This window comes from Austrofundulus limnaeus, unplaced genomic scaffold (genome assembly GCF_001266775.1).
Source record: "Austrofundulus limnaeus strain Quisiro unplaced genomic scaffold, Austrofundulus_limnaeus-1.0 Scaffold420, whole genome shotgun sequence".
Taxonomy (NCBI): Eukaryota; Metazoa; Chordata; class Actinopteri; order Cyprinodontiformes; family Rivulidae; genus Austrofundulus; species Austrofundulus limnaeus.
The window spans coordinates 93,345-104,954 of record NW_013952822.1 but is presented as its reverse complement, the minus strand read 5'-3'; the positions used below and the strand labels follow the sequence as shown (position 1 = coordinate 104,954).

General features: G+C 37.5%; 1 protein-coding gene across 5 annotated transcripts in view; it reads left to right on the top strand.

Annotated features, from left to right (window-relative positions):
• The window catches only part of slc7a2 (solute carrier family 7 member 2), a 19,662-nt gene extending 14,613 nt beyond the window's left edge, over positions 1-5,049 (top strand). For all 5 annotated transcript variants that reach the window (XM_014024395.1, XM_014024394.1, XM_014024392.1 and 2 more), the window contains exons 9-12: positions 154-353; positions 443-609; positions 2,879-2,987; positions 4,313-5,049. In XM_014024395.1, coding sequence (XP_013879849.1) covers positions 154-353; positions 443-609; positions 2,879-2,987; positions 4,313-4,485 — 649 coding nt within the window. In that variant the 3' untranslated portion in view covers positions 4,486-5,049. The remainder of the gene's footprint in view (positions 1-153; positions 354-442; positions 610-2,878; positions 2,988-4,312) is intronic.
• The last annotated feature ends 6,561 nt before the right edge of the window (positions 5,050-11,610 follow it).

The following is an 11,610-nucleotide window of genomic DNA, read 5'->3' as shown; positions in this document are numbered from 1 at the left end:
ATATATATGTATATACTGTATTCAGTACAAGATAATACATCTAACAAGATGATCTCATCTACCAACTTCACTGGCCATGTTGGTGTGTTTATATTTTTCATTTCTTTTCTTTCTTTCTTTTTCAACTTTTACCAACAATGGCTCTGTCCTCAGATACCAGCCGGATGGCGCTCATACCTCAGATAAAGCTGAGAGAAATGTTTTGTCACCTGTGGAGTCGGAACTGACTGAGTCAGAGTCCCACTTCAACATGCTTAAAGGTGGCAGCTCCACCCTGCAGACTGCCCTGCACCCCCCTGCCTTACCTTCTGAGCAGTCCTCCAGCGTGGTCAACATGTCCATCAGTGTGTTAGGTAAGAAAACAGCATCACATGGCGAGCATTATCACTTCCTGACTGATTCTAGGCATAACATGACATATTTGTGTGTTCTCTGATCATAGTACTGGTTGTGTGTGTGGTCAGCTACCTCACCACATACCACCTTCAGTCCATTTCCTGTTTGGAAGTGTGGATCTTGGCCTTGCTGTCCGTCTGTCTCGTTATCTTCAGTGGCTGCATGCTGATGGTGTGCAGGCAGCCTCAGACGACCAAGAAGGTGTCCTTTATGGTGTGTAGAGCTCAGAGGAAGTCCTGCATTTTGGTGACATTCATGATATGGCAAGCTGTTTTCATATTTATTCAATATCTAAATCAAGGAGGAAGGGGCCTCTGCAGTCACAAAGTAGGTGTTTCTTATTTTGTGGGCATAGTTGACCCAAGACGTGATTGGTCAGATTGACGGTGGGGTTGGAAGAAGCTGTGGGGCAGCAGGGAGGAGCTTGGTTGATTTGGGCAGGAAGCAAGATGTTTTTTTTTTAAGATTAATATTAGTCATAACTTGAGACACGAAGGTGCCAGCTGCATGACAACTGAACATCGTACATGCGGAGGAATGTGTAAAATTTTGGCTTGGTCAAAACATCCCTAACCAGCCTGTAAAAAGATTGCTAAAATTAAATATGAATTTTAGTCATAATTTAAGACAAGAACAAGCTTGCCGCATACAATTTTAAGTCAAATTATTTTTACAATAATTTTTATTTGAGTCATTGTTCTGTTTTAAACTGTAAGTAGACAATCAATAAATCATATATTTTTACTATTATTATTCCCTCTTTCAAGTTGCCCCACAAGACAAGTCAATCCAACCAATCATGGTTAGGGAAAACTCCACCCACATCAAAACCTCCACCAATCACGGGTAGAGCCATCTTCGCCCAGAGGCAACATGTACTGCAAGGACCACTTTAAATCAAGAGTCGTTTTGACCAACTATGATTTTAAAAATAAATAAATAAAATTATAATTTACTAAACAAGTAGTGTGACAGAATTAACTAGTAGCTCAGCAAAGCTTTAACTACTCAACAAGTGAGTATTTGTGACATCATAGTTAAAAGATAAATTTAGGTACCGTAAAACACAATAAGTAGACTTTACTTAAAAAATTTATGCAAACTCTTTCCCTCAAAAAAAAAAAAGCCCTTTATTTGAAATAAAACTAGATACCGCATAGCGGTAACATAATGACCCCCGCATGCACAAATGCACCAGAACTCAAAGTCTTTATTCATAACAAATGTCATGTTACTATGTGCATCCCAAAATTGTAGTGGTTTTGGGGGGGAGGTTCTTTATTTATTTATTTATTTTGGGTGGGGGGATTGGTTGACCTGATGGATAACCCCTCATCAGCSCCTAAACAACAAAAGAAATCTGAAGCTCCTATGTTTAATAGTTTTTGAGCTATAACCATTTTTGTATGTCCAGATACCCCTTTTTTCAGATAAATTGGGGGTCCGGGGGTGGGGAGCACTGATTGGTGGGCCTGATGGATAGAGCTTCATCAGAGCTAAGCAACAAAAGAAATCTGAAGCTCCTATGTTTAATAGTTTTTGAGCTAAAATCATTCCCCTTTTTCAGATAAATTGGGGTCCGGGCAGGGGGTAGGGCCCTGATTGGTGGGCCTGATGGATAGAACTTCATCAGAGCTAAACAACAAAAGAAATTTGAAGTTCCTGTGTTGAACACTTTCTGAGTTATAAGTGATTTTGCATGTCTGTACACCCCCACTTTGAAAGGAGCCCCCTCCTCAAATATGGGCTGTTGGCTGGTGCAGTGTATGTCAGACTCATCTACAGTCCTGCCAAATTTCATGTTGATCGGTGCAGCTGTTTTTGTGCTACGGTTGACCAAAAATCACTGAAAAAAAAGAAGAAAAAAAAAGAAAGTACAAAAACAATATGACTACTATTTACGCTTCGCGTGTGGGGGTCATAATAATAATAATAAAATGGTGAGGTTTTCTCAATGCGTCTGTAAACATTCAAAATAGGGAATAATCTGTGCAAATTATGGACAACCTGTAACTATAACTTCACATGCATGTGAGCATTTCAGTATTTCACGTGGCAGAAGGTTGCGGGTTTGCCTCCCGGCCTTGCTGGGTTGAGTTTACATGTTCTCCTCATGCTCCTTTGTTGTCCACTTAACAGTCAAGGATTTTTGATGCTTAACAATTAACTTGTCTGACAAAATTGTCAAATAATTTGCTGCAGTGGTCCACCCGTGCTTCAATAACCCATTATTTCTGACTTTTCAACTACTAATGCGGCAACACGACAGACTATAATTTCTGCTTCAGTTAGTTGGCTAAAGGTCTTAGTAATAAAAGTGTGCAAACAAATGTGCAGCTCGTGCAGTGTACCCACTAACTACAGTATACACTGGAGAGCAAAAATGGTGTTTGATGTCAAAGATATGGAATAAATACACAAACTGCTTGCCATACATTCAGCTCAATGAAACTAATTACTTGTGTGGTTGTTGTCATTGCAGGTACCCCTACTGCCTTTTCTGCCTATTCTGAGTGTATTTGTTAATATTTACCTGATGCTTCAGCTGAGTGGAGACACCTGGATCCGTTTCTCTGTGTGGATGGCTGCAGGTCAGTTTCTGAACGGATGAAACTAGAGCTGCTGCACACTTTTAAAGTTATTCAGTCATTTGAGTCACGTTACAGAGTAAGATCGGAACAGTTTGCTTTCTGTATGATAAATCTGAACATCTTAGCCTGTTAGCATAGAGATAGATGAAGGGATTGTCACGTTTTTAATTTTATAGTTTGTTTTTATTACATTATAAATGATTTTATATGTACTGTAATGGATGGATTTTAATGAAAGTCAGAATTGGATATCATCTACAACTGATTTACCTTTGGAGTGAAACCAATTCAAGATGGCCACCAAAATAAACAGACTCAGATGAGTCAGCTAATTTTTCAGATATTGAGCTACATTTTGATGTGGTAGTAGTTAAAAAGCACATAACATCATTTACAAGTTCTGATTAAAAAGATGATCAGAAGATTTTGATCTAAACTCTGCTGTTTGATGTGATGATGGGTGATAGATATTCTTTTAAAGAATGAAAGGCATTTACTTTAGTTTTGACATAAACAAAGTTCATCTCATTTGGCTCCAATAACTATAACCATCCAACAAAATAAAAAATATATAAAATTTTAAATATAAAAAAGATTAAAAAGAGTATAATAATCATTGTATCCTTTAAATTATTAAAATGTGGGATTTTAAATGGTTAAAACTATTTGATAAAAATGTTTTTGGAAACAGGCAAGAAAGAAAATCATATTTAACTGCAGTGTTTTTGACCACTACCACTATAAAAACCTGGTTTGTTATTCTTCCTTTTAAACGGTCCAAACAATACTACAATATTACAAATAAAAATTTTTTTTAGAAAATTGAGCAAAAACACGGCAGCTGAGAGATGATGCCTCTAGGCTAGAAGGTGACCCTGAAAGGAAGAAGCAGGAATAGATAATGGATGGATGGATAAGCAAAACCACATGCTTAAAAATCATTTTATGACTCTTTCAATGTGTAAAAATGAAAAATAAAAATAGAATTCATGCTGAAAATTAGAGGCATAAATGTTAAAGGGTTGAATTTAGATCAGATGTGTGTCTGGTACATTTGACATGTGCCAAATCTGAAACTTGTGTGAAAATCTTTGATATAAATTTATGCACCAATACAGCTCTACTTCACATGTGCAAACCTTTCTAATTTTATCTACCCTAAATCTACCCAAATGTCATTAAATTCATGTAGTTTTTTCTAATCAAAACTATGTATATTTGCAGCATTTTACATTTTGTCCCTGAAACATAAGCTAGATTTGTAGTAAAGCTGTAAGGCTGTCTGACCTCACCCTGACCTTACCCTGAACTCCTGATCTGTGCAGGTTTTCTGATCTACTTCGGTTATGGCATGTGGCACAGTGAGGAGCGACTGCGTCAACTCCAGAGGAAACAGAGCATCAGCGGTGCTCAGGAAAACACGACGCCGGCCGACATCAGCGCAGAAGAAAAAGAGCAGGAGAGCTTCATCAACTCCGAGAAGACCAGCCAGTGTTAAAGTTGACAAAAACTCAGACTTCGAGAGGCGACAGGTGCACAACAGCCCACTGCTGTGAACCAGATGCACCTGTCGCTCCGACCTGCACGCTCCTCTTCCTCACATCTTCAGTCTGCACGAACAATGTTAGTATTCTGGATCAGCAGCCACACAATGAGGAGCGGCTCCGGCTCTGTGATGGACTCACAACCTGTAGGTCCCATCATGCTTTTTCTTAATGTCAGCAGAGGACGACTAGTCCAGACAGGGATTTCACTGGAGAATGTTGAGTTCAGGCCGCAGCAGCAGAGCGTTACAGTTTATGGACTGCAGATTTCTGTGCGTTTGTCTTATCTGTTAATGTGCTGCTTCATATAACAGGACCAAAAATCCAATAGGTTTTTTACAAACAGATATATTTGTTAAACTGTTCTGTGATGCATTGATTCATATTTACACACTTGAAATGCTTATATTTATATGAAGCAGGGGCGTAGCTATGAGGAGGCTAAGCTGGGCCTAGCCCCACACACTTCATAAAAACATACATCATATTAAAAGAGAAAAACTTTATTCTCAAAGAAATTTTTTGGCTCCTAAATTGAATTAAGAATTAAATCTAATGAAACAAAAGCTTTTAGGATGTCAATTAAATTCAATAACTATTAATTAATTTAATTTAAATAATACTTGACTGTTTTTAGGTTTGATTCTAGTTCATCCATTTTCTGTACACCCGGGTCGCATGGGTCACTGGTGCCCAAATCTAGCAGTCACAGTGCGAGGGGCGGGGTACACCCTGTACAGGTCGCAAGTCCATCACAGGGCCACACAAAGAGACAAACAACCATTCACTCTCTCACTCACATCTAGGGACAATTTGGAGTTATCAGTTGACCTAACAGTCATGTTTTTGGTCTGTGGGAGGAAGCCAGAGTACCGAGGGAGAACCCTTGTATGCATGGAGAGAACACGCAAACTCTACCCAGAAAGGTCCCCAGGCCGTGATTTGAACCAGCAACCTTCTTGCTGAGAGGCATCAGCTCTACCAATTGAGCCACCGTGCTGCCTTAATTCTAGTCATTTTAGTTTATGTCTACATTTCCAATTTTTCAACAAATAGTTTGGCTGTGATGTTTTAGTGGACGCTGTGAATTTTAGTTGTCTTAACTGTGTCTGATGTTAAAGTTTTAGGGCCACTCAAAAGAAAATAATTTGTAAAGTTATGTTGACATAAAACTCATTGTTTTATGTCAACATTATTATTATTTTTCTCTGGTAAAACTCATACTACAGGCTCAGGGGCTACAAACTTTAAGGAATTTGTCATAAATAAAACATTTTCTGAATGAAAAAAACTGTATTTATTTATGCAGAACATAAGGTTACATAAGGTTTATGATCACAGTTTTAATTAAAGAAAAGGGGAAAATATATTTTGATTTTATTCTCAACATCTTTACTAAAATCCTTCAACTGGGACAAAAATACCTTGGTTTTTTTTTCTGAGTGACCCTAATGCTCCATTGTAATATTTTAAAAACAGCTTTATTGTTTTGGTATTTTATCAGCAGTATTTTAAATAAATTGCCTTGTATTGTACAAGTTATACTCAGTTATGTGGCCCAAACACTTTTATTCAGGCTCAGTTGTAAACTCATTTCTGGCCATGCTGCTGATAGAAAACATTCGTGTACATTATGGTCTTTTCTGCACTACTTCAGATATTTCTGTCAATATATGCATGATTTTAACAAACAAGTGCTGACATACTTTTGCTGCACCTTTAAAGACATTTCAAAGTCCTTGGCTAAAGATGTATCCCAAAATCCTAAAATTGAATCCTTACATGCAGCGAGTAGACGCCCTCTGAATGAAACCAAGTAAAAAAATTTTTTAGCTAGCATCCGTTGTTTATGCAAAAACATAAGTAAGTTTTATTTATATAGCACCTTTCATTGAAATAAATATTAATGCTGCACTTAATTCTTATTTATTATTTCAATTGTTGATCACAGCTGGTAGCAAAAGGTAGAAAATCATAGAGAACCATATTTTCGACAAGTGTCATCACTCATGATGCTCCGGGGACTCTGCAATACCTTTGTTTTCAGTTGAGGTAATAAATAACTAAGAAAGAATCAACAATTTTTTTTGAAGTGTTTTTAGCGTAAAAATGGAAAACTGTCATTTTGCTCAACTTAACGCAGGTCTAGTTGGTTTATGTATGCAAGGACATCATTTATGAATTCTATTGTATTTGTACAATTTAAGTTATTAAGCATTTCAGCACATAACTGAGGTTTAGTGGTGACAAGATCAGGATAAGATAATATAGAAGGCGAAGAAAAATCAGTAAAAGAAGTTCCACTGTTAAAATTTTGGGAAAAGGTTTAATAGCTTTATTAAATTATTTTGGAAAACGTTTTCAGTTTTTCCTCATCAAAACGTGTGTGTGGCCAAGCGGTGCAAACACAACAAACCTGTGTTGACAGAAATATCCAGAGCAGTGCGGATGAGACCTGCGTCACATTGTCTTTATGAGACCCAGTTGAAGCGACGGGGAGATGGTTGTTTTTGTGAAGTTTCATGTATTAAATCGTGCTAACTTTTCCTGTAGTTAATGAAGTTTCTCTGGTGCACAGGTTTACGTTTTTATTGCTGCTTCAGTGTTTGTGTTGATGACAAACTGTTACAACCAGAATATGGAGATTGTTCTTGTTAAAATCTGTGGTCTTTTTTTTTCCTTTCAAACTTTCACATTATGACATGATGACAAATGTTTTCCTGCCTGTCTTGATATTTTGTGCTGTTTTCAAGTTGTATGTTTTTTACCAAATTGCTCTGTTACCTGAAAGCTTTTTGTTTTTAAGTGTAAACTTGTGTCAGAATTTTAAAAATAAGGAAAAAAAAGCATTTTGTGGTGGAAATGTGGATGATAATCAATAATTTAGTATCTTCTTTTAAGGCCATCTATTGTTGATTTCTTTTAAACTGCGGCTGAGGGGCATCAGTATTTTTTACACCATTTGATCTCATGTAGAGAAATTCAACTTTTTATATTATTATTATTTAAATAACTTAAATAACCTGAACATCTACAGGGTGCAGAGTCTTCCAGCAGGTTACAGCAGAAAATACACACTGTGGTGACATCAGCTGCACAAACACAAACAAATAAAATCAGTGTTTTCTTTTAGATGCTTTGTTATTTTTTCATGACCTCCACCTGCATGTTTAAATGTAAACTGCGATATGTTTGGAGTTTTTATGAACATATGTCAAGCTAGCTTTAAAAGGGGACACACCATGCAGATTCCACTTTTTTTTGCTGTTAAATGCATTTTGTTGTGTGCTTGGGAGTCTCCAGGAGTGCAAAAATGTGAATTTAGTCTCTCCTGGTGCTGTGTAGATATCTTTATACTCTGTTTGGGTCCAAATTTTCAACTTCTCATTCAGTTTTCTCTATTTTCTATTATGTTTTTTGAACCACTGTGTCAAATTGTTTGCAACAGAACCAACATATAAGGTCTGGACTTACCAGCTACAAATTCATAATCTTCATCCTCCTCTGGCTCTGGGTCAGACTCAGTTTCTGGATCAGACTCTGGCTCCAACAAGTAAGACTGCATTGGACAAGTCTTCTGTTGTTGACATCTTTAAATAAAATATTTCTGTGCTGCTATATAGTCATAAACCCCTCTATCTGTTAAGATTAGGCAGGAAAGAACCTATTGCACAGGCAGTTTCAAAAAGGCAAAAATAAAGTATTTAATATAAAGTAAAAGGCTGACAGGGCTGCACAAAAAACTCACTTGACATGGCGTAAGACAGAGCGCAAGGAACAAGAAAAACAAAACAGGCTGAAAACAGAACAATGATTCGACAAACACTGAAGACAGGACACAGAATATAAAGGCCAACTAATGAGAGAAAACAAAAAAACACCCAGGAAAGAAACATGAGGAGCAGGTGAGAGCGGGCGGGGCTGGAGCAAACACAGGCAGGAGGGGGTGAACAGAGGGACAAAACAGAAAACCAGACTAGAACTAAAATAAGACATTAACACAGACACAGACCATAACACTTTCAAGCTGGAATGTACCGATCAGGAGGCTGGAGGGGGTGGGGTGTTTCATACACTATAATAAAAAAAATCAGTTAAAAATGGCAAATGTCATGGCATAATATTTTTTTATTTTTAAAGAAATTTCTGTCAACTAAAAAAATGTATTTTCCTGTAATTTTATTAATTATTATGTCAACGTTATATGCAGAATATTAATGTACAGAAGGCTTTTTATGCTGTCTAATGAGACCTGCACAGATTACAGCAAACTAACAGCAGCTGCAGTTGCCAAAATGTCACTGTAGAAAATAATGATCACAATGTTTGTGACATTATTGTAGGATTTTTTTTTCACTAACAGTAGAGGACCATTACCGGTTTTTGTTTACAGAAAATTACCATGAAAAACATAGATATACTGTAAAAGGTTTTGTGGCAAGTTGCTGTAAAAATTACTCTTATAATACGAACCTGACACTAAACTCTTAAAAGTAACAGATATACTTTCAACATGTTTACAGTCTATATAAGTGAAAAACACATGTAGTATTTGATTGCACAGTTCAACTTTTCGGTAAAATACTGGCAGCTGTGGTTGCCAGAATTTGACAAAATAAAATGTGGTTCGACAGATGAGGATTACAGTTTGTTGGAGGGTTCTTTGCCCCAATAACACAAGTATTCTTTATTACTATAATTTACCCATCTGTTTAGAATATGGTTAAGATTATCACCAGTGTAGAGGAAAATGAGGATGCAGACACTACACTGTTCTGTGGGGGGCATCAGATCAGTTTTTATTGATAAATTCTTATTTATCCTTTATAAATCAAACTTACATACACCAAAGTGTGAGATCCTAAGGTTCAAACGCACGAATACTCAGTGATGAAGAAACCATCTTTGTCTGTATGAATTTGTAACAAAAATACATAGAAAGATCAGACTTCATTGAATAAGAATAAAAGAGTAAAAAAGAATAACGTAAAAGTCTAAGGTAATAAATGTTTAGGAAAATAGTTTAAAAGTAAAAGTAAAGTAGACTTGATGTTATAGTCTAAATTTAAGATTAAAGGTTGATGTTTAAGAGCTGAAAATAGTTTAAGAAACAAGAAGATTTGTTCACATATTGGTCAGATTAAAAGTTAGCTTAATTTGACTGCAGATAATAGAGATCAAAATGCCTCAGACTACTGAGTTTTGTGAAGCATTTGTGACGCTTTAATAGCTACAGCTTTACGGCTCACCACAGGTTGGAGACATTGGCTTGCCTCAGCAGGGTGACAGCCTCAGCTGGGGACTCATTCGGCGTGTATCCACACGAGTTCAGAGCTGTCCGGGAGGTCATCACTTCAGAGGACAGAAGCAGGTTCTGTGGCTTCCAGTCAACACGCCTCAGTTAGCTTTATCAGCTGGCACCGTTTCAGACCCCCGTTCAGGGTCGACTCAGACTTCTGCAGCTTAAAACGAAATAGAACTACTTTTCTCCTTCAGATGGTTAGCTCATCCATCTGAAGATGACTTGATGTTTCAGCTGAACTCTCTTTTTTAATGACCCACTTTCTGTTGGCAGCTTCTTAGGGCAGACAAAACACAAACGTACAGTTAGGTCCATATTTGGACGGAGACAACATTTATCTAATTTTGGTTTTAGACATTACCACAATTAATTTTAAACAAAACAATTCGGATGCAGTTAAGTTCAGACTTTCAGCTTTAATTCAGTGGGTTGAACAAAATGATTGCATAAAAATGTGAGGGACAAAACATCTTTTAAACACAATTCCTTCATTTCAGAGGCTCAAAAGTAATTGGACAGATTAAATAATTGTAAATAAAATGTTCATTTCTAGTACTTGGTTGAAAAGCCTTTGTTGACAATGACTGCCTGAAGTCTTGAACTCATGGACATCACCAGACGCTGTGTTTCCTTATTTTTAATGCTCTGCCAGGCCTTCACTGTGGTAGTTTTCAGTTGCTGCTTGTTTGTGTGCCTTTCTGTGTGAAGTTTATTAACAAGTGAAATGCTGCTCAACTGGGTTGAGATCAGGTGACTGACTTGGCCATTAAAGAATATTCGACTTCTTTGCTTTAATAAACTCCTGGGTTGCTTTGGCTTTATGTTTTGGGTCGTTGTCCATCTGTAGTATGAAACAACGGCCAATCAGTTTGACTGCGTTTGGCTGGATCTGAGCACACAGTAAGGCTCTGAATACCTCAGAATTCATTCGGCTGCTTCTGTCCTGTGTCACATCATCAATAAACACTAGTGACCCAGTGCCACTGGAAGCCATGCATGCCCAAGCCATGACCCATCACACTGCTCTGCTGTGTTTTACAGATGATGTGGTATGCTTTAGATCATGAGCTGTACCACGCCTTCACCAGACTTTTCTCTTTCCATCATTCTGGTAGAGGTTGATCTTGGTTTCATCTGTCCAAAGAATGCTCTTCCAGAACTGTGCTGCTTTTTTAGATGGTTTTGTTTTTAGCAAAGTCCAGTCTAGCCTTTTTATTCTTGATGCTTATGAGTGGCTTGCACCGTGCAGTGAACCCTCTATATTTACTTTCATGCAGTCTCTATGGTAGATTTGGATATTGATACACCTACCTCCTGGGCTGTTGTTCACTTGGTTGGCTGTTGTGAAGGGGTTTCTCTTCACCATGGAGATTATTCTGCGATCATCCACCACTGTTGTCTTCTGTGGATGCCCATGTCTTTTTGCATTGATGAGTTCACCAGTGCTGACTCAAGGATGGCTTGTTTCACCTGCATGGAGAGCTCCTTTGACTGCATGTTTACTTCACAGCAAAGCCTTCCAAATGCAAACACTACACCTCAAATCAACTCCAGGGCTTTTATCTGCTTAAGTGAGAATGACATACTGAAGGGATTGCCCATGCCTGCCTTGGAGTCAATTGTCCAATTACTTTTGGTCCCTTTAAAAACAGGATGGCACATGTTAAGGAGCTGAAACTCCTAAACCCTTCATCCACTTTTAATGTGGCTACCCTCAAATGAAAGCTGAATGTCTGGACTTTATGTCCATGTACATTATATAACTTGAATATGTTTC